Below are 21,851 nucleotides of genomic sequence, written 5' to 3'. Positions count from 1 at the left end.
TTGTATGTGCTTGCTTCCTCTGTTGAATTTTCTTTGACTATAAAGATGTGGGTTTATTTTGGGGCTCTCTATTTTATATCATTGAGTTATTTGTCTGTTCTTATGCCAGTGCTATGCTGTTTTCATTACTGTGGCCTTACAGTATAGTTTGAGAGTAGGTAGCATGATTCCTCCAACTTTGCTCTTCTTTCTCAGGATCACTGTTCTTATGTAGGGCCTTTTTTGTTCCATAGAAATTTTTGAAATATTTGTTCTAGGTCTGTGAAATATGTCATTGGAATCTTGATAGGAATTATGTTGAATCTATAGATTGCTTTGGATAGTATAGACATTTTAATTATATTAATTTTTCCTATCATGAACACGGTATGTGCTTCCACTTACTTGTATCTTCTTCTAGTTCTTTCTTCAGTATCATAATTGTCTAAGTACAGGTCTTTTACATCCTTGCTTAGGTTTAGTCCTAGGTATTTTATTCTTTTTGTAGCAATTGTAAATGGGATTATTTTCTTAATTCCCCTTTCTGTTAGTGCATATAAAAATGCAACTGATTTCTGGATATAAGTTTTGTATCCTGCTACTTTGCTGAATTCATCTACCAGTTCTAGTAGTTTTTGTGGAATCTTTGGGATTTATATGTACAGTATCATGTCATCTGCAAATATGACTGTTTTACTTCTTCCTTTCTGATTTGGATGCCTTCCTTTTATTTCTCCTTCTTGTCTGATTGCTGTGGCTAGGACTTCCCGTATTATGTTGAATAAGAGAGGTTAAATGGGACATTTCTGTCCTGTTCCAGATCTTAAGGGGAATGCTTGTAGTTTTTGCCCATGGAGTATGATGTTGGCAGTGCATTTGTCATATATGGCCTTTATTATGTTTAGGTATGTCCCCTCCATTTTCACTTTGCTGAGAGTTTTTATCATACATGGGTGCTGGATTCTATCCAATGTTTTTCTTCATCTATGAACATGTGGTTTTTATCCTTCATTTTGTTTATATGATGAATCACATTTATTGACTTGCAAATATTATACCAACCTTGCATTCCCAGATGAAATCCCACATGATCATAGTGTATGATCTTTTTGATTCAATGCTGTTTTCAGTTTGCTAATGTTTTGTTAGGATATTAGCATCTATGTTCATCAGTGATATTGGCCTATAACCTCCTTTCTCTGTAGTGTCTTTATCTGATTTTGGAATTAGGATACTGCTGGCCTTGTAAAATGAGTTTGGGAGCCTTTCCTCCTCTTGAATTTTATGAAATAGTTTGAGAAAGGGAGGTGTTAGTTCTCAGAATGTTTGGTAAAATTCACTTGTGAAGCCATTTGGTCCAGGGCTTTTTTTTTTTTTTTTTTTACTGCTTCAGTTTCAATAGGTGTAATCTATTTCTAATTTAGTTTTGGAAGATTGTATGTTTCTAGGAATTTATCCATTCATTCAGGTTGTCCAGTTTCTTGGCATGTATTTGTTCAGGTTGTCCAGTTTGTTGGCATGTATTTCCTTACAGTCCTTTCTATTTCTTGGGTGTCAGTTGTTATTTCTCCTCTTTCATTTCTGATTATATTTATTTGGATCCTTTCAATTTTTTTTCTTGATGAGTCTGGTTAAAGGTTTGTCAATCTTGTTTATCTTTTCAAAGAACCAGCTTTTGGATTCATTGATCTTTTTGTATCTTTGCTTGGACTCTATTTTGTTGACTTCAGTTCTGATCTTTATTATTTCCTTCCTTCTATTCACTTTGGGCTTTGTTGCTCTTTTTCAAGTTCCTTTAAAAGTGAAGTTAGATTGTTTATTTGAGCTTTTTCTTGTTGTTGTTGTTGTTGTTGTTGTTGTTGTTGTTGAGATAGGCCTGTAATGCTATGAATTTCCCTCATAGAATTGCTTTCCTAGTGTCCCACAGGTTTTGGACTGTTGTGTCCTCATTTTCATATGCAGTGATGTATCATTGTAGTAACATAGAGATGTGTTTGAGTCTGCCCGATGTCCTGCTCTGATTGTTCCTGAGAGGGAGCAGCCTAGGGCAGGCCCACAGCCTTCCTACCCCAGAGGGCTCCTCTTTGCTTCTTTCCCTGGTTCTCTCTATTAATTTCTGGCTGGTCTACCAAGAAGCTTGTTGCTACTGTATCTTAAGACTACTGGCCCTCTCTTCATTTCTCTCCACCAAGATCTGTATGGTTTTTAACAACAAACACTTAGTTATAACTCCTCCAGGCTATCTATGTTCCTAGTAAAATCAGCCCCCTCACAAAGAGCTCTCCTCTTTCAGTCTTGCTTCCCCCTTTGGGCAGAATGTCTGTGCCACTGAACTAAGGTGAGGGTGGGGAGGGCCCAGTTAGATGAATGTGTCTGACATTCAGGGAGGACATCTGGGCTTGAGATATCAGTTTGGAAGCCATCAGTTTATCAATTTTATTTAAAACTATGAGATGAGATGAGGTGACCTAAGGACCCATGTAGAGAGAAAATAAAAGCAGTCCAAGAATTAAGTCTTGGTTCATGAAGACCTACAGAGCTGAGCTATGGCCATGCACAGGTGAGGCATTCCTGTCTGAAACTAGGGCCCCAAAGCACCTGGCTTTACCAGCCACAGGCCAGGTCCATGTGATGCTACAGTGGACATGCTGAGTTTCAGTACCTTATTTATCATATCCTGTGCCCATACTTGGTTATAATGCTTTTTTCCTCTATCAAGTCTAACATATGCTATTTTCTCAAGAATTCAATTGGCTCTGTCAGCAGGAGTTGAGAAGCGTCCTTCCCCATTCTATCATGCTACCTTGAAGCAGAATTGGGGGAGGCTGATTTGACATTCATTTTCGATGTAGGGAGAGGTAGCTGTGGTTAAATAAATGAATACCTTGAGCAGAAAGCCTGGCTTCACATTCATCACTGCCAGAGCTGAAGGTATAACCTTGGGCAAGTTAGTGAACAAATTCCTTGAGGGTCAGTTTTCTTACCTTTAAAATAAAGGTATTGATTTCATCTACCTTGCAATATTATTGTGTTTGGAAACCTAAGTAATATAATGTAAGCACAATAGAATATAGTAGGTGCTCAATGAACATCAGCTTCTTTCCTTTACCGACCACAGAGGCCAGTGAAAAGCAATTTAAATCCACAACATAGTCCCTAAATTTCCATTTTAGTTGTTTCTTGCCTATCAGACTGTCTACTTGCCTATAGTTAAATTTTTTTAAGGGTACCTAGGATTTGCTTTAATCTGGTATGGTAAGACATACTCACATGGAAATGACTGTTGTAAAGGAAGAAGACTGAGGTGTGTTCCCCAGAACAGGGAGGCAATGCATGCCACTCAGGGCCACGTGGAGAGGCACTGGGGTGAGTCGGGAGGAAGCAGGAGTGGAAGAAAACTTGGGCAAAAGTCTTTATTGTGGTTTTTATGGGAAGGAAATGAGTGAGGCAGAGTGAGAAGTTTCGGATTAGCTAGTTTGAGTAAATTCAGTGAGCTCTGAGGAATAACAGCTGTGCCTTGTTATCTGATACCTGGCCCTGGTCCCGGCAGGAGGATGGTGATGGAGAGTGTAAGAGCTGGATAAAGGAGGCGGATTAGGGAGGCGTGCATCTCTGGATTTGTTTGTTTACACGTGAAACAGGTGATCCAGGCTTCTTTACTATCTTTAAGAATTGGCTAGATTTGAGAGGAACACTCCCTTCAGGACCAGGAAGGCCCCAAGGTGTCAAAACATAAAAAGTATAGAAAATAAAAAGGCATGATTAATATACACACACATTCTGTTTTGTTGATGTGTTCATGCATGTGGACCAAGAGAAATAGACCTCAGATTGGATCAGGAAAAATCAGGGAGCTGGGAATGAACCATGGACAATTCATAACCACTAAACTCATCTTCTGGGTAATTAAAAACTACCCGTTCTCTATCAAAGCCAGTTTAAAACAATCCTTATTTGGATTCAAGCATAAAGTTTAGAATTACAGGTTTTGAAGAAATCTCAACATTCTGTTCCTCCCCTCTACCCCAACCTGTTGCTTAAATCTCCTCTTCTTCATTCCTACCAAGTCGTATCTTATTCCATCTTCACGATTTTCTGATTGTAAGAAAAGCTTTCTCTTTATGGTGCCAAAATCTGCTGCATTCTAGCCTTGGCTTGTTAATTCCTGAAAGCTTGATGTCTTGCTGGACAGTTAGAAAAAAACACTCAGTGCAGATCCCAGAACAGCTGCCAGATCAGATAAAATGTGTACAATGGGCTTGCAGAACTGCTGTTACCACTCTGATGAAGAGCCACTTGGATTTGTCACACACATGGTACATCTAAAGATGTTGCTTATGAGAATTTGTTTTCTGTCTTTCTCTCTCTGAGCAGGGATTCCTCCACCGCAGGGCACCACAGAGTATTGCCAATAGCCACCACTATATAGAATGTCCTTCCTCTGCACTCAAGGCCTTCTGCAGAGTGAATTGAACATCTGCAGTATAGTTAAACACTTTGCTTTGGGATGGATGGTATTTGTCTAGTTTAATGCTGAATCCCTATGGCCAGTGCTGGAAAAATCAAATGCATTCATTAAAACTTCATTAATGAGAAAAATGCATGGAAATGCATACAAATTGCTAATCAGAAGGAACTGCAAGAAATTCACTTTAGCCAAATAAGTCAGACATAAGGAAAGATGATTTGGGAAAAAAACATTCCTCCAGGGGGTTGGGAGAAGAGGGCCAAGGCCAGGCACTGAAATCATTGATGTTGTCACAAGAAAGCAATATTTTTCGGATTGTATTTCCTGAACTCTCTAACCTGTTGAGCAAGGGGTCCACTTAGAAGGGCTGTTGTGTAGCATCAGAGAGAAAATGAACATCAGAAACTTAGCACAGGGCCCATGGTAAGCTATCAAAGCACATCAGCTATTGTTGATTTGCTGCTTCTGTATAATTATGAGACTGCCTAACCCCTCCTGGTGCTTGCAAAATGTAGGCATGCAATAAATATTGATTGCTGGTGATTGAATGATACTGATGGTGATGACAGTGTGATGGGAAATTTCACCACTTAGAGATTTGGCCCCATGCACTTACCATGCTTGTACTTTGTGAAGGACCCAGCAATATAAGCTCTTCAGCATCAACAGACATAATGACAAGTAAGTAAGAGCAATGCCACAGCATTAGTGGGGGGTGTCTCTAAAAGAGACATACACTTCATAAAAGGAGCATTGTGTGCTGTAGCTATGTGTGGATTTACAGGCAGAGAAACTAGACAGTTAAGAATGGAAAGGAGAAAAGGAGAGACAGAGAAAGATTTTTGCCTCTTCTAATAAAGACATTATCTTGTGACTGTCTTAGGGTAATTGCCATAAAGAATCCGTTTACCCAAGTGGCTGGCAAGAAACTGAAAAATCCATTGCAGTTAATTTTCTGATTACCGATTCTTTTCATTTATCAGAACCTCTCTTTCTTATGTTTACAATGAAATAAACAGAAATGGGGAAGAAAAACATATATTTAGAGAACTTTCTGGTATGCGGAGCAGCTTGGATATGCTGGATCAGAGAGGGAACTGTCATCACCTATAATGGTCTAGAACAGTCTAATGCTCAGCTTACCGCAGGGCAGACTCAAGGCCCCCAACAGTGAGGATCTAATGAAGAAAGGTGCTTCCTAAACTCTAGGTGTCCCTCCCATCATCCTTTCTCTCAACTCTGTGCCAGCTGCTTCAACTTTTCAATGAACAGATAAAGTGTTGCAAATTCCTTGACTTCAAGAAGAAATTTTCAGGATCTAGTAAAACAAAAAGTGATCTATATGGAAATGAAGCAAGAAGTGGGTGCCCGTTGTTGAGTCACAGTGGGAAGAGGTCCTGGTGTGTAGCTAGTGACTGTCAGACAGGCATCAGCCCAGCTTTCTTTGCCACCAGGCAGGGCCTGTGGTGTACAGCTCAACAAAATCATCCGGTCTAAACTGACTGTGGACAGAAGGCAGGGATTCTGTGGCTCATCCTGGAATCCACCCCAGGCTGAAAGGAAGCTCCTTTGTCTCTATCAATCTATCTTCTGCTACTATCATAGAGTCTCATGATAATAAGAATTTGTGATAACTTGGGTTTGGCTTCAGATAGAAGTTCAATATTTTAATGAGATAGGGAAGAGAGCTGGTGAAGAGAGACATCAGGGAATAATAGAGGCGGGGGAGTGGAAACTACAAAATATTGAACACACTTGGGGGCTTGTCATCTGCTCATTCATTGCATGAATAAATACTGAACAAAGTTTGGTCTCGGCACTTACGTAAGGCAACTTGTGGCACTGGTGTTTTAACTTCTTTGCTCTTGGACAAAGTAAGATGCTGACTTTCTTAACCCTTTAGTGCAAACTCCTCCAAATCTGTTCTGTTAAATATTAATTGGATGTATTTTATGAGGGGGGAAAAGGTGGGTTAAAAAGTTTGTAAATCTTCAGAAAAGCGAACACATTTATCTGCTGCAGAACTCAAGAGCCTTTAGCATATACTCTGCAGGACGGCCTGCTAAGAAAAGGGTAAAACTCACTTGACTTCAGGACACTTGGCACTGGCTTTTTGTGGAGCTGGTGTTTTGCAGAGTGTATTCAGGAGTACAGGAGTATTCAAAAGTATCCATCATCCCATCCAGGGACCTGTACTGATGTCTGACCGTGCACTGCCCTGCTAGCCAACCATCCCTGCCCGGCTTGGTTGGAGGTCCTCTCTGGCTGATATTCGTGGAGGGAGGCACCTGGACTCACCCATTTTCCACGAGCCCATTTCTTGGCCTGGCCTGTTTCCATAGTGTTGTCTCCTGCAGTGGATTTGATTTTTAAACATTTGTTTCAGATGGTGTAGGGGATTAGCCCTCACTGACAAACACACACACAAAGGCTGAATGTGTATATGTGTATATCTGTGTTAAACATTGAAGCCAAAGTGCTGGGCTTCAAAGACCCAGCTGGGTCCACATCTCAACTACCAGTTTGTAGCTTCAGGAATTTGAGAATGTCATTTAAAATTAATTTATATTTTAATTACGGCTGAGATACAATATTATATTTATTTCAAGTGTGCAATACAATGATTAGACATTTAAATATCTTACAAGTGATCACCCTGATAAGCCTAGACCCGTCTGACACTATACATAGTTATTACGATATCATCAACTACATTTCCTGTGGTATACTATACATTCCATAACTATCTTATAACTGGTGACCCATCCTCCAACCCCCTCCCATATGGTGACCAACAATTTGTTCTCTGTATCTAGAAGTTTGTTTCTGTTTTGTTTGTTCACTTATTTTGTTTCTTAGATTACACATACAAATGAATTCATAGGGTATTTATCTTTTTCTGTCTGACTTATTCTCTCAGCATAATATCCTCTAGGTTCATCCATGCTGTCCCAAATGGCAAGACTTCACCCTTTTTTATGGCTGAGAACTAGTCCATTTTACATAGGAGGATGTCATTTTTGTAGCTGTGGGCTTCAGTTTCCTCTGCTAAATGTTGAATCATTGGCGTAGAAGAGAAATGACATACATGTGACACCTGAGCCACCACTGCCCTCTCCTACACCCAGGGCAGACAGCACTAATTGATCAGCCTTTCCACCTTGTTCCCAACCGTCCACTCTGCACTGAGAGGCGGGATGAAAGCCGCTGCCATTCCCAGATTTTATGAACTCTGAGAATCCAAGATCTGAGGTTATTGCTATCAACCACATACACTTCACGGGGAGAGCCAAGTGTCAAGGAGTAGGGAGCGCTGTGGGGAAGACTGGAGGGCATATGGCTGATGTGCTCCTTCCTGCCCAGTGGCATTTGGGGGAGGTCCACTTGGATCCTGGGACTAATTCACAATTTGGACACTTGATAATTGACTTATAAACAGAATGAATGTTGGTTATTCTGATGGAATTGGGGGAGGGAGAGTTGAAAACTAAGAGGCTGAACCCAAGCTATGGGATGACCCCCATTGCTTCATGCCTACAGCGGACATCTATCATGAGGAGGGTGGATGTAGGCTCGTGAGGTCACCTTCACAGTCTGCTGGCTGGTGAGCATGTGGGACTTGGAATACATGTGCAGCATCCTGCACATGAGTTGCTGTTCACTATTTCAAGCATCAATTAATAAGAAAACTAAGCCTTCTCAGTCTTTAATGACCTTACCCGAGGACTCTGCAGCTGTGATGGAGAGATGAAGATGGTGGGAACATCCTGTTAATAACCAACAGCTGAGTGAAGTGCAAATTGCTATGTACTTGTGTGCGATTGGCTTCAAAGCTCCATATGAGGAGGATCTGACAGTAGCTGGGACTAGGAGCAACCTGTGACCCGGCACCTTCCCATTGCCATCATCCAAGGCTCTGCCTGCTTTCCACGGCAGGCATGGATTTTGTGAGGCAGTTTCTGATTGCTTGATATTTATGTGCCATCTTATAGCTGGGCTGGGGGTTAGAAGGCAGTTGATTTGGGACTGAAAATCACCCTTATGTTATAGAATCTTCCTATGTCCTCTTGGCTGGGAATATCCAGATTTCTCCAGAGCCATTTAAAGTGGAAGGGACTTGAAGAGTAAAATATAAAAGGAGAGGGAAGAGAAAGAAGACTGGCAAAGGCATGCTAGACACTCAGCCGACACACTGAAAAGACTTTTCAGGGCCTGTCACCCAGCTGAGGATGTTAAATATTATTTTCCTCTTAAAGAGCATTTGGAGCACTGAGTGTTAGAAAGAGCTCTGCTTGAAACCACTCTGGACAGGGTACCCAAATAGATTTGTCCTCTTCAAGAGAGATGCCACATTCCAGGAAAGAGGTCTAAAGGAAATCCCAAGTGTCTCCATCACTGAGTAGCTGGTGACTTGGGACTTGTTAACTTCTTTAACCCCAAGTTTCCTCATGTGTAAAATAGTGTAGTGTTAATATATGGTTGTTGGGATGATTAAGTGTAATAGTGTATGTGAATTGGTTAGAACAATGCCTGGTGCATACAAAGTACTCAGTGAATGTTGCTTATGATCCATTTTTTGGGAATGGTTGGGGAATAGGATGCTATGCTGAAGAGGAATGTACCACATGAGTCTCACATGGATTACCACTTTTCAAAATTTCAGAAGACCATAGAATCATGAGCTACCAGACTCAATACAATTTCATCTGCCCTTCAGATTCAGAAGGCTCTTGCAGGTTTTGCAGTATCTTGGGCCATTTTTAAGAACATTGCTGTTCCAGCCAAAAAGGAAATGTTAATGAAGGGACCACTTTGAGTTGTATGGGCAAAATTAAAAGAATCAGCAAGGGGTGGTGAGATTCTCTGGGACTAGCAGTAGTGGGAAGTCACCACTGGGCTTGATGGGCAAGCAGGGGTGGGGGTGGTGCTAGAACCAGTGAGAGTTGGAGCCCTATAGGAAGTCTTCTGTGAGAGTCTGTAGGGGGAGGGATATAATCACTGCCTAAATTGCAACACAGGGTAGGGAGGAGGCAAGAAAAACACACCAACCTATATTTTCTCTCACTTTCTGACCTCCAGCTGGTGCCTCCTATTAGTTGATGGAGGCAAGCTGGGAAAAGGAATCCAAAGGAAGCAATCCATGCAGAGCAGAAAGATTTGGGAATGCAAAGGAGAATAACCAGCACACTCACTAACTCTTGGTACACAAATTGGGACCATGCCAGTTAATGCAATGCTCTCTTGAATTAGACATTCAAATAAACCAATCCATAATGTGCTTATTTCTTTCAGTCTTCATATTCTATAATGAAATGAACAATAGTCAAAATGGGGACTTCCCAGGAAGCAGAAATGTCCTAAGCCAAATGTAATTTCAGCTCCTTAACAGTTAAGGAGTAGTTACATTTATACAGTCCTAAAATTATTTTGGCCCTTTGAAGGCAACCTCAAAGCTGATGTGGCCCCTGGTAAAAATGAGTTTGACACCCCTGTCATAGGTCAGTGGCTTACAAACAATAATTTGTTTCTCAGAGCTGTGGAGGCTAGCAAGTCCAAGATCAAGACACTGGCAGATTTGGTATCTGGTGAGAGCCCTGTGTATGGTCCACAGACACCCATCTTCTCACTGTGTTCTCACATGATGGAAGACACAAGGGTGCTCATCCCATTCATGAGCACTTCACCCTCACTGAATTTAAAATTCAATCCCTCAGTCCCACAAGCCGCATTCCAAGGCCTCAGTAGCCATGTCTGGCTAGTGGCTACCATAGTGGACAGTGCAGATATCAAACACTTCCATCATCATGGAAAGTTCTATTGGGTTGCACTTGTCCAGTGACAAGACCCCCAAAGCAATGAGACATGGAGCAAAAATCAGGGAACTAAGCCACACAAACTGGACATTTACATTGGGGAAAAGGACCAGCTGTAGGGGACACAGAGGTGTTCAGCACAGGTAGACATATTTGAGACCCCTTCAGCTGATATGCCAATTCAGGCAGGATGGGCTCGGGTTCTGAGTGGATGGAGCCAGCAGCCTAGAAGGGCTGGGGAGGGCAGCAAGGGAAGAAGGAGACTCAGGACTCATGGCTGTAGCACTACAGACCTCTCCAAAAGTGTGTGTAGGGTGATGATTATTTCATGTTCTTCTGAGCAGCACTCCTGGTCAAGGATATGGGACTCCACTGTCCATGTTGAACAGCACAAGCCCAGGGCTATGTCAGGTGGTGGAAGGACTGTCTAGCTCCAGGTTCTCCAGCAGGTTCACTTCCAGAGCTCCAGAAACAGAACCAAGCTGGTGCAAGCAGCCCTTTACTTGAGAGCAAGTTTAAGTGCATAGCAGGAAGGTGAAGGGAGGTTTTAATTGGATTGATAATGAGAGAGATATTTGTCATTCTCAATTACTTGTTAAGTTCATTCTGGAGCAGTTAAATGTTTTATCATGTGGTGGGTGAAGAGCACCTTTCTGGAGATAAGTCCATGAGAGGCACCAGGCTGGATGTTTCTCAAGAGAGGTAGAATGGTGTTTCAGTTTACTAGGACTTCTGTAACAAAGTGCCATAGTCCGGGTGGGTTAAACAACAGACATTCATTGTCTCACAGTTTGGGAGGCTAGAAGTCCAAAATCAAGGTGGTGGTGGAGTTTGTTTCTTCTGAGGGCACAAGGGAGACTCTGTTCCATGCCTCTCACCTGACTTCTGGTATTTGGCTGACAATTTTTGGTGCTCCTTGGGTTGTAAGCACATTATCACTCTAAGATCTTCCTTCATGTTCAAATGGCATCTCCCTGTGCATGTGTCTGTGCCCAAATTTCCCCTTTTATAAGACACCAGTTTTATCACATTAGAGTCCCTATTCTAGTATGACTTTATCTTATGAATTGCTTCTAGAATGACCTATTTTCAAATAAGGTCACATTCTAAGGTATTGAGGATTAGGATTTCAACATACAAATTTTGACATTATTTAACCCATAACAAATGGTGTGGTAGAAAGCGCATTATTTTGGAATCAGACAGACTAGGGTTGAGCCTTGCTTTTTGACACTATTTCTCTGATGCAGTTTTATCTTATCATTTACAAAATGAGGATGATATACTTAATAGAATCGTTGCTAAAATGATAAATCAGTGGTAAAATAAAGCACTCTTTTATGGATTACCAGTTAAAAAAATACTTCCAATTAAACAATGACATATCATCAATTATAGCATGCATCCCCACTTTAAATATGTTAAATTGTGAAAAAAAGTATGTTTTAAAGTTATTGAAAGTAAGGACTGAAGATAACATGTAAGGTGCCTTCTGTGGGAAGGTAAGAAGGTGTACAATGAAGGTGCATCATTTTTTTTTGCTCACCCCTTTCTTTGCCTGAGCAGAAAAGTCATCATTTCCATTGGTCACCACTCAACTTGCCATCCATTTCAAGAAGGAATGAAATGCTTTACTGGGCAGATGTCAAAATGATTCCTTAAGGTGATAGTTCTGTGAAGTGTGTTATTCCCACAAAAATTTTACTTCAAACAGGGGGCTTCCAAAGTTTCTCACCTGGAGGATTCCACTCTTTATTACATCCGTTCGTGTGGATTGCTTTGAAAACCAGAGAGCCCTTGGAGGAGTTTCTCTATTTGTTTAGTTTGGGTAGAAGATGGATTGAACTAATAGGGAATACTAGTAGCTTTGAGGGATGTGTAGTTCTGCGTTAACCAGGACTAACATCCACAGTGTAGGATATTTCATCCAGTGATGTCACCTCGTCATGACCCCAAAAGCCCCTACACATTTCCAAATAACCCCTGGGAAAGTGAGTATTACTCCCAATGAGAACCACTCCACTAGACGAATGTAAGGTACAAGGTCAGCCTCTGCTCCTTATAAATTAAGGAGAAGCAAAGGCCACCAATACCAGGCATGTTTTTGGTTTTAGAAACTGTTGGGAAGGACACCCAGCCCATGTGGCAGGTCAGTCCAGCCCCCAAAATGATGCATCCTCACCATGTAGACATATCACAAAAATAGCACCAGTAAATTTGGTTTCACATGTGAAGAGTTATAAAGAGTTATATAACCAACAAATGTGAGTGTTTTCATCCTATGGAAGTAGAGAAATCACTTACATTGAAGATAAAAGTCATATCTCACTTGCTAGCACTAACCTATCTCTGTTGAATGATTTTGAGACTCACAATTTATTGCAGCTGTAGGACAGTCACTTGAAATCAGCAACCGGAATCCTGAAATTGAGTAATGCTACTTCTGGTGGCTCAGTGATTTGATTTTATTATCTAAATTTTATGTGGTTTAATATGTCCCCTTAGAAATTATATAGTTTGAAAAATTGTCTGTAATAAATCCTCTGTTTTTGAACATCAAGAAAGCTATCCATTCTTTATTCAGAGAAAATTAATTTCCTTCCCACCCTCACTAACTAAATATTGAGGAGATATTTAAAGAATGTCAGTTTGAAGGAACACCTAATTATAAGCCTGTCCTAGAGGCCATCATGTCTCTCTGGCCCCTGGTGTCATTCTTCTCTGCTTCTGTTACCCTCAGGATAGGGGCTTGTACTTCTTCAGGAAACTTTAGACTGTTCAGTGACTAGGATCAGTTTGGGCCCTGCCTTCACCTTCTCCCCACTGAGAGCATCCCATTGTTCAGTGCTCACTCCCCAACAACCTCCTCTCCTTTAACTATGGCAGTTCCAACAGCCCTTGGAAGCCCAAAGTTCTAGAGAGCCATTCTGTGCATGGTCTTGAACTGTTTCTTAATGACATACTGACCTTGTCTCCTCTGCAATCCAATCTGGGATTGGGCTGGTCAATGTTCAGGACCTCCATTGTATTTCTGATGTGCTCAGTGGATAAACAAGATCTCTAGGGACACCACTGCAGACTCACTCAATTTCTGTTACTTCCTCATTTTACATTTGATGTCTGGCTTGTGCATTACTATGATCAACAGGGTTTAGGTGCCAAAGCTTCAAATTTGCATGACTATATACCACAGAGGTGAAACACACAGACTCATGAGTTTGAATACCTAGGTTCAAATTCTACCCCTTATAAGCTGTGTGAAAGTGGGAAATTTACAGGGTCTCTCTACCTACTGGCAAGAGGGGATAATAATAGTATCTACCTCATAATGTTGTCATAAGGATAAAAAGAGGGCACCTGTCAAAGGGTTTGAATGGACACTTTACCATAGAAGACATATAGACAGCAAGTAAAGATGTGAAAAGAGGTACAACATCATTAGTTATTAGAAAAATGCAAGTGAAAGCCATGATGAGATAGCACAACCTGCCCAATAGAATTTTAAAAGTTAAACATACACTTATTTCACCCCTAAGTATTTAGCCAAGAGAAGAAGAAATACATGGCCATACAAATGCTTGTACATGAATGGACATGGCAGTTTTATGTGTGATAGCCAAACTGGGAATACCCAAACATCCATCAGTGGAATATTACTCAACAATAAAATAGATGCACCATTGATGTACACAACAAGGAACAAATCTAAACATTATTGTTTGGGGATGGGGGAAGCAGGTATGACAGGACAGAGTTGCAGAGGGCATGAGGAAACTTTGCAGGGTAATGGTTATGGTCACTATCTTGATTGTGGTGGTGGCTTCACATGTATGCACATGTGTCAAAACTTGTTGAATTGCATACTTTAGATAGATGTGGTTTATTATATGTCAGTTATACCTGAATAATGCATGGAAGGCATTCCAGAAGTATTATTTATTATAAACTTTAGCAGTGTACTGAAAAATGTTTTAGAATGAAATTTTTAAAAGAGCAACTTACAAAAGCAAGATTCAATGATTGAGTCTATCACCATCATGCCATAACCTAGATGCATTTTTCATTTTGAAGGTATGCTCATGAATAAACTCAAATTAAGGAGAATAGTCCAAGCTTTGAAGTCAGGAGACGTGAATTCAGGTGCCCATTCTATCATCTAACAGGGTTGCCCAACCTCCAGTCTCTGGGCCTCATGCAGCCCAGGATGGCTGTGAATGCAGCCCAACACAAAATTATAAATTTACTTAAAATATTATGAGATTTCTTGTGATTACGTGTTGCAATGAATTTAATATGTAGCCCAAGACAACTCTTCTTCTTCCAGTGTGGTGCAGAGATGCCAAAAGGTTGGACACCCTGGTACCTTGTGCTGATATTTGACCTTGATTTTTCTCATTAAAAAATAGTGTACCATTACATCCCAGGATTGCTATAAGAATCAAGTTAAAAAATGAATGTGAACATGTTCTGAAAACTGTGAAATGACATGAGTATATCGGTTATTATGACTACAGAGGCAGGGTGGTAAGCACACTTTTTGAAGACTTGATAACACAGAGCCAGCAAAATTAAAATAAGCCTTGACAAAAAAATAATAAAACCTCCACAAGAGTCAGTAATAGATCCTGCATCTTCTCAAAGCCCTTACTCTGGTATTCCTACATCAGAATTGCCTGGAACACTCTTTTTTTTAAATTTTATTTATTTATTTTTAGAGAGGGAAGGGAGAGAGATAGAGAGAGAAGAGAGAGAAACATCCATGTGCGGTTGCTGGGGGTCATGGCCTGCAACCCAGGCATGTACCCTGGCTGGGAATCGAACCTGCGACACTTTGGTTCGCAGCCCGCGCTCAATTCACTGAGCTACACCAGCCAGGGCTTGGAACACTCTTAAAAAATACAGATTTCTGGGTCCCAGCTTATACTTCCTGAATCAAAATTGCTGGGGGTAGGGAACAGGATTCTGAGTTTTTGTTTGTCTGTTTGTTGTATAGTTTTAAAAAATAATTTTTACTAGCTGAGAGTACTTTCATTACATAGCTAAAGAGAACAGCAAGACTGGGGTAAAGTAGCACATGGCATAGCAGAATTGATTTGAAAAGACTTGGGCTTTCCATCTTGCTTGATCACTGATTTTTGTCGCCTTAGGACAACCACTGAATCTCTTTGGGCCTCAAATAACTCACCCATAAAATGGTCCAATGATCTATAAAGGACTCTTATGGTTCTAAATGGTTTTTATTGTATTTTTTTTTTCAGGAATCTGAGTTTTAAAGAAAGCTGCCCGATTGATTCTAGTGCAGCCAGTAGCATGTCAGTAGATAGTCTTTTGGAAACAATCACCTTGACCTTAATACATCCTAGTGAGCTACCTTAGGCTGTGTTACTCAGATTAAACCTGGCTTCAATCTTCAGAAAAGATGATCTATCTCCCATAATAGCTGGGAATGCAGAAAGGTTTGAAACATCTTTCAAATAAGCATTTAGTATTGAGAACATGTCTGCTATCACCATCCTCCTTCTTTCCATGAACACCTAGGTGCTGTTAGGATTTTTACTGGCCCTGAGATTATCTTTGGAAATTACCTCCCTTGATAATGCAAATGTGTATTTGCTTAATTTCTTTCCAACCAGTCATTTCCCTCAAGAAACTGCATCATTCAATGTTGCACGCTTGCCGCTTGCCACTTGCCTTGGACAGCCTATCTGTCCGAGTTGTGTGGCTTGATGCCAACAGGAACTTTATACCTATGTGGGATCATCATTTTGAAAATCAATAAGTGAGAAGAAAAGCAGAAGGATTGGTGCATATCAGCCATTTGTGCCATTTGCAGTGGTTAGAGCAGAGCAAAAACAACTAGGATGGGAAGGAATCTAAACCTGCCTTGGACTCTGTTGTTCCATAAGGAAAGATGGTTCTGTTTCTGTGTCCTGAGGATGTCAAATCCACCTATGAGTTAACTTCTTGGGAGTCATTTTGAAATTTTCTATCAAATGATACCAAATGAATATAATTAAATCTCTTACTATATGGCTCATTATTCTACAAATTTGGGCCAGATGTTGCAAAGATGCCTCTAGGGGCCCAGCAGGGGGCCCCTGTCTGCAAATTCATTGAAAGATAGAGCTTGGCAACCAGAGAATGAGTGCCTCTTCTGAATGGGGCAGTTACCAATTGTTGCCACATGCAAATGTGGCCCCAGGTTGCCAAATACTCTGATTTTTTCCCAAAAGGTTGGGCAATAGAAATAGCCTTCCTTTTATGTTGACAAATTAAGGGAAAAATACTATTAAGTGGGACCAAGAAAATACCTCCAACTAAGCTTGAACTTGAAGACTACGAGTTTGTGACCTCTGATTTATACTATTATTCAAAACCATGATCTCCTGGCAACTGAAAAATAATTATGCCCGTAAAGTAAATCCATGTACCTGTGCAATCAGCCATGATGTATGCAGCCCTGTCCCCTAGAATGACATATATACAGTGTCCCCCTACATTGTATATAGGGATGTAAAAGTCAGCTCAATAGAAGCTGAGTCTTCAGAAACAGCCAGAATAGTCAGATCATCATTGGTCTGAACAATAGCTTTTGTAAAATGCTAATCAGCCGTTCGTTGGGATTTGGTTTTCTATCTGTTGGATAGGGACATAACCAGATCATATTCTTTTTCTTGCAGTGTGGATTGTCCATCTCACTAGGAATAGCAGGAAGTGTTCTTTATAGGAGAGCTTTCTCATATAGGCACCATAGGCAGGACTTGGGCCAGGGGTAGATCACTGAAGTCAAGAATGTCAAATAGAAACCGCCCCATAGATACAGAGAACTGACACCTGTCAGAGGGGAGGAGAGTTGAGGGGCAGGGTGAAAAAGGTAAAGGGATTAAGTGCAAAAATAAAAATAAAAATCTCATGGACACAGATAAGAGTATGGTGATTACCAGAGGGAAAAGGGGCTAAGAGAAGTAGAAAGGATAAAGGAGGGGTGAATGGTGATGGAAAAAGACTTGATTTGATGTGAACACAAATTACAATATACAGACATTGTATTATAGAATTTTATGCTCAAAGTCTATGTAATTTTACTAACCAAAGTCACCCCAATAAATTAAATAAAAATTAAAAATAAAAATATATCTAATATGGAGGAAAAAGCAAGCATGCAAAATCTGATTAAAGAAACAATGAAGAAGAGAAAACCTTTTTTTAAAAAAAAGTATCTGTGGAGGTTGCAGCAGGTATCAAATTTGCTTTGCTGGAAAGCATGTACCTGCATGATTTGGTCAAAGACATTTCCCTTCATTGTCTTCAGAGACTCTTTCCCAGTACTCTTGGGGAAGTAGAGGAAATGGTTTTCCCAATTTGCACTAATGAATGCTGTTTATGAAGTATTCATTAAACAGCATTTCTATTTGAAAGGCAACAATACACATAGACTCCAGCTGATTTGTAAAATATGAGTGATGGATATCTCCATTTGAGACATACTGTAAGATCTTGGATAGTAACTTGGCCCTTTAAGATTTCCCAGAATATAAATGGTGCTGTATATTTTTACATGTGGTAGACATAGAAGAATCTTAGCAGTAAAGGTACCAGCAGAAAACAGATGACATACTGAGGCAGAGTTTCACCCTCTAGTTGAAACTCTTTTCAAAGGCATGGGCAGGGATAAAGAAGCCCACATAGGACGGTGAAGCATCTAAGACATCAAGGTAGCAACAGCAGGAAGTCATTACCACCTGCTGGTCTGAAGGGAGGGAAATGGGGCAGGGTTACCGGATCCCAGCAAAGGTTCTCTTTGTGGAAGGGCACCTGCTAGCAGACTCCATGTGTGCAGGGCCATGCAGCCACAGCCTGCACCTCTTTCTGACTTCTGTGTCTGACATCCTGCCGTGTCCCTCCATTGGCTGAGTCCAGCCAGAACCTAGAGGGCAAGGGAGTCCAGGAAATTTGATCCAAATTGGTCAGCCTGCAGAAGCACAGAGCAGGGTAGAGAGTAGCAGATATGGATCTGGGACAGAGGGGCAAAGGGAGAGTTATTATCATGGAGTGTTAGAGCAGGAAGGTACTTTTCATCCTCTGTTCCTCCTTTTGTTGTTAAGGAAACTGAAGCCCAGGAAATTGAAATGACTGAGTAAACATGATAACCCCAAAATAAAGTATTCTTTTTTTTATTTTAATCATTGTTCAAGTAACAGTTTTCTCCCTTTTACTCCCATTTACTCCCAATCCAGCAAAAAAAAAAAAAAAAAAAAGCATTCTTAAGACCAAAGGCAGTCATCTTCATATCCATTCTCCTGGATTGGAGAATCCAGTTTATTATGCTGGGAATTGTGAGTTACAAAACTCATATAGAGTAAGATTGGCTAAAATGGGTACCTACACATTTACCATTACTGTGCCTATCAGACATCACTAATCTATCACCAATTTCTCCACACACCTCATACCCAGCCCAGATGTGCCCTCAGACTCTTTCTCATCCTAAGGCTCCAGGCATTCTCTAATAATTGATGCATCTGGCTGCCCTATTGCCTAACAACACTAAATCTTTAAATAGAAAGCTTCGGATCATTCTGTCTAATTAGATTTTCCTCCTCGAAACACAGCTCATTCTCTGAGGGTGATGCTTCCTCGAAAACTTGAACTGCTGGCCCAGTGACTTGATGAAGGGCATTTATGGTTTCCAAGCAGGTGAAGCACCATAAAATTAATTTGCCTAAAGCTTAATAATAAAAGGCCCTAATCCCATGTGGTTTTTCTTTGTCTCTCCCCTTGCAGGTTGACAGAACAGAGGTGATTCGCACCTGCATAAACCCAGTGTATTCAAAACTGTTTACTGTGGACTTCTACTTTGAAGAGGTGCAGCGCCTGCGGTTCGAGGTCCATGACATCAGCAGCAACCACAATGGGCTGAAGGAGGCTGACTTCCTTGGCAGCATGGAGTGCACCCTTGGCCAGGTGGGTCAGCAGATGTCCCTTCCTCCCTCTTGCCTTCTTAGGGCCTTCCTTCTTCCCATTTATTTCTCTCCTCTCATTTAGCATGTTCTTTCTTTCTCTTGATTTTATTTTCTTTTACATGTAGCATTTTAGGGCTTCCCTGGCACTGTCCATTGTATTTACATAGGGACGATGCTGCAAATATGTGAAGAGTTACTTACTTTGCAAAATTAATCATTTTTTCTTCTGAATTCTTTCATTTATTTAACAATTGTTTATTGAGCACTTACTCTGCTCCGGTTGTGTGTCTCTTATAACTATATCTTGATGCATTATAAATTTCCATCTCTCAACTAACTGTGAGAACCCCCACACAGGGAATATTGCTCATTTTCATGTATTCCAAGCCTCTCGTGACCAAAAATAGCCCAGGAGAGGAACCAAATAGATATTTAGGGGATGAATAAATGCTTCTTACTTCATCTTCAGAAATAAACATCATTACTGTATACATTTGTTGGTGAGAAAAACAAGACTCAGTAGTTAAGCTTAGGCATGGCTCGTGTGGCTCCATAGGATGAGCACCGGCCTATGAATCAAAAGGTTGCTGGTTCAATTCCCAGTCAGGGCACATGCCTGGGTTGCTGGCCAGATCCCCAGTTGGGGGCATGCTAGAGGCAACCTATCGATGTATCTCTTGCATGTATCTCTTCCTCTCTTTCTCACTCTCATCCCTTCTCTCTAAAAGTAAATAAATAAGATCTTTAAAAAAAAGAAGTTAAGCTTAAGGCACCAGACTAAAAAGTGGCAGAGCTAGAACTTGAACCAGGTCAGCCTCACTCCAAACCCCATCATTTTGTTTCCCATCATTTTGATTCTATAACACCTTTCCTGTCTTTCTTTCTTCCCTTCCTGCTGTGCCCAGAACTTTAGTAGGAGAACTTTAGTGCTCAGGGGAGATCTAAAAGGAGAAGTAGTCCCTGTACCCAAGAAGCAGACACTCTGATCAGAGAAGATGTACTATATGCGTCTCAAATAGAGCAATTTAGGATGCTCCTGAAGCCACAGTGAGACAAAATATCTGGGCTCTGCCTGCAGTGTTGTGGACCTTCAGGGAAGGGAGAGATTTCTGCTGGCTAGAATCATAGTCATTGTGGGACCAAATGGTGAAAAAATGTGGTCCAGGGATGGGAGAGAAAGCTGGGAGGTCTTCTGAGTAAGAAAGCAAGGTAAACAAACCATAGAGAACAGAACAACTGTGGCAGAGTGAGGAGCAGAGACCAGTTTCATGGATTTGAGGTCAGATGCTAATCTACTGTGAAACCAGTACAGCTTAAACTTCAGAGCCTTCTTCTCCTGTGGACCCTTTCCAAGGGTCGATGTCACATTTTTATAGGTAGTTTTGTACTTTTTTCTCAAAAAAGGATTCTAAGTTATATGAACCTCTAATTCCACAAAACCAACATCAGTCTCACACAGGGGTAAGGGTTTGAGTACGGGATTAGTAAGAAAGAGTCTGCCTGGCAAAGAGATGGCACATATGTATTTTGGTCTGTTTGTTTGTTTTTTTACCCTTCCTCATGTCACTTGCCACTAAAAATAAACTTCTGCCATGTGGCACTGAGTAAAAAAATAGGCAATGTCCTGAGTTACCTTTTTCCAGCAAATACAGTGATTACTTTCATAGGATTATTACTTATTCCTTTAATGAAAGGCAAAAGCCCAATGTGGAAGTACAGCTGAGGGGAGGCAGTCAGAGAAGCTGGCATACACTCCACAGATATAATCTCTCTCATGACTCTTGGAAAGGATTGATGGCAGAGAGTTCTATGGTATTGCCAGGTATAGTATCAATAAGTAGTCATTGAATAAATGAATTTAAAGTGAAATTCTGTAATTTATAAATAAAATAAAAGGTGATTAAAATGGCATTTTTAGAGGCAAAACAAGTCAGTCCAAGATTTTCCTTAAGCAATGGACATTCCTTATGTGTAAAAGCCAAATTCTATCCCAAGAAATAAATGTAGGTCCATGTAGGGGTCCTGTGAGTGAAAGATCCTTTTCATGCAAAGCTTTGCTCATGTTGTCCACATAAATAACCCTCAAACTCATACTTTTAGTCTCTCACAAGCCTCATCTTTCCAGGATCCCTAAGTCCTTGACCCTCTACTTTGTTCCCGGCTTTGTCCTTGATGCCAGTGATATAGTGGTGCTCCCAAAACATCGTCCCTGCCTTAAGCTGCTCACAGCCTAGTTGGGGATAAAGAGGGGAGCAAATAATTGCACAAACAATTAGTTAAATTGCATCCATTATAACCACTGTTAAAGAGAAATATAGATTAGGAGACCTAACATTAAAAGAATGGCATCAGGTGGCGAGGAGGTCATGGAAGATTTCTGGTGGGAAGTGACACTCACAGTGAAACTAGATGGGAGAGTGAGAAGAGAGGTTCACATTCCAAGTGGGTGGGGAAATTACCAATCCCCTTTCCCGGGCCACAGTGACCTGGTCAAACTCCAAGAGCCTGTAACCAATCTTCACTTCATTCATTTAGAAGCTCATTCTGCATTGGCTTGAGAAGTGACTTTTTATCAGTTTAGTAAAATCACTTTTCTCTTAGTTAGCACTTTTATACACAGTTATCTGG

The 21,851-nt window shown here is 40.8% G+C and overlaps 1 protein-coding gene across 3 annotated transcripts in view; it reads left to right on the top strand.

The window, feature by feature from the left end:
* CPNE4 (copine 4) overlaps positions 1-21,851 on the top strand; it is a 419,459-nt gene that overhangs the window by 241,603 nt on the left and 156,005 nt on the right. For all 3 annotated transcript variants that reach the window (XM_028518762.2, XM_028518761.2, XM_036030654.1), the window contains one exon: positions 19,045-19,224. In XM_028518762.2, the coding sequence (XP_028374563.1) occupies positions 19,045-19,224 (180 nt within the window). The remainder of the gene's footprint in view (positions 1-19,044; positions 19,225-21,851) is intronic.

The sequence above is a fragment of the Phyllostomus discolor genome, chromosome 7, assembly GCF_004126475.2.
Source record: "Phyllostomus discolor isolate MPI-MPIP mPhyDis1 chromosome 7, mPhyDis1.pri.v3, whole genome shotgun sequence".
Lineage (NCBI taxonomy): Eukaryota > Metazoa > Chordata > Mammalia > Chiroptera > Phyllostomidae > Phyllostomus > Phyllostomus discolor.
The sequence above is the reverse complement of the archived record's forward strand: the minus strand, read 5'-3'. Positions and strand labels throughout refer to the sequence as shown.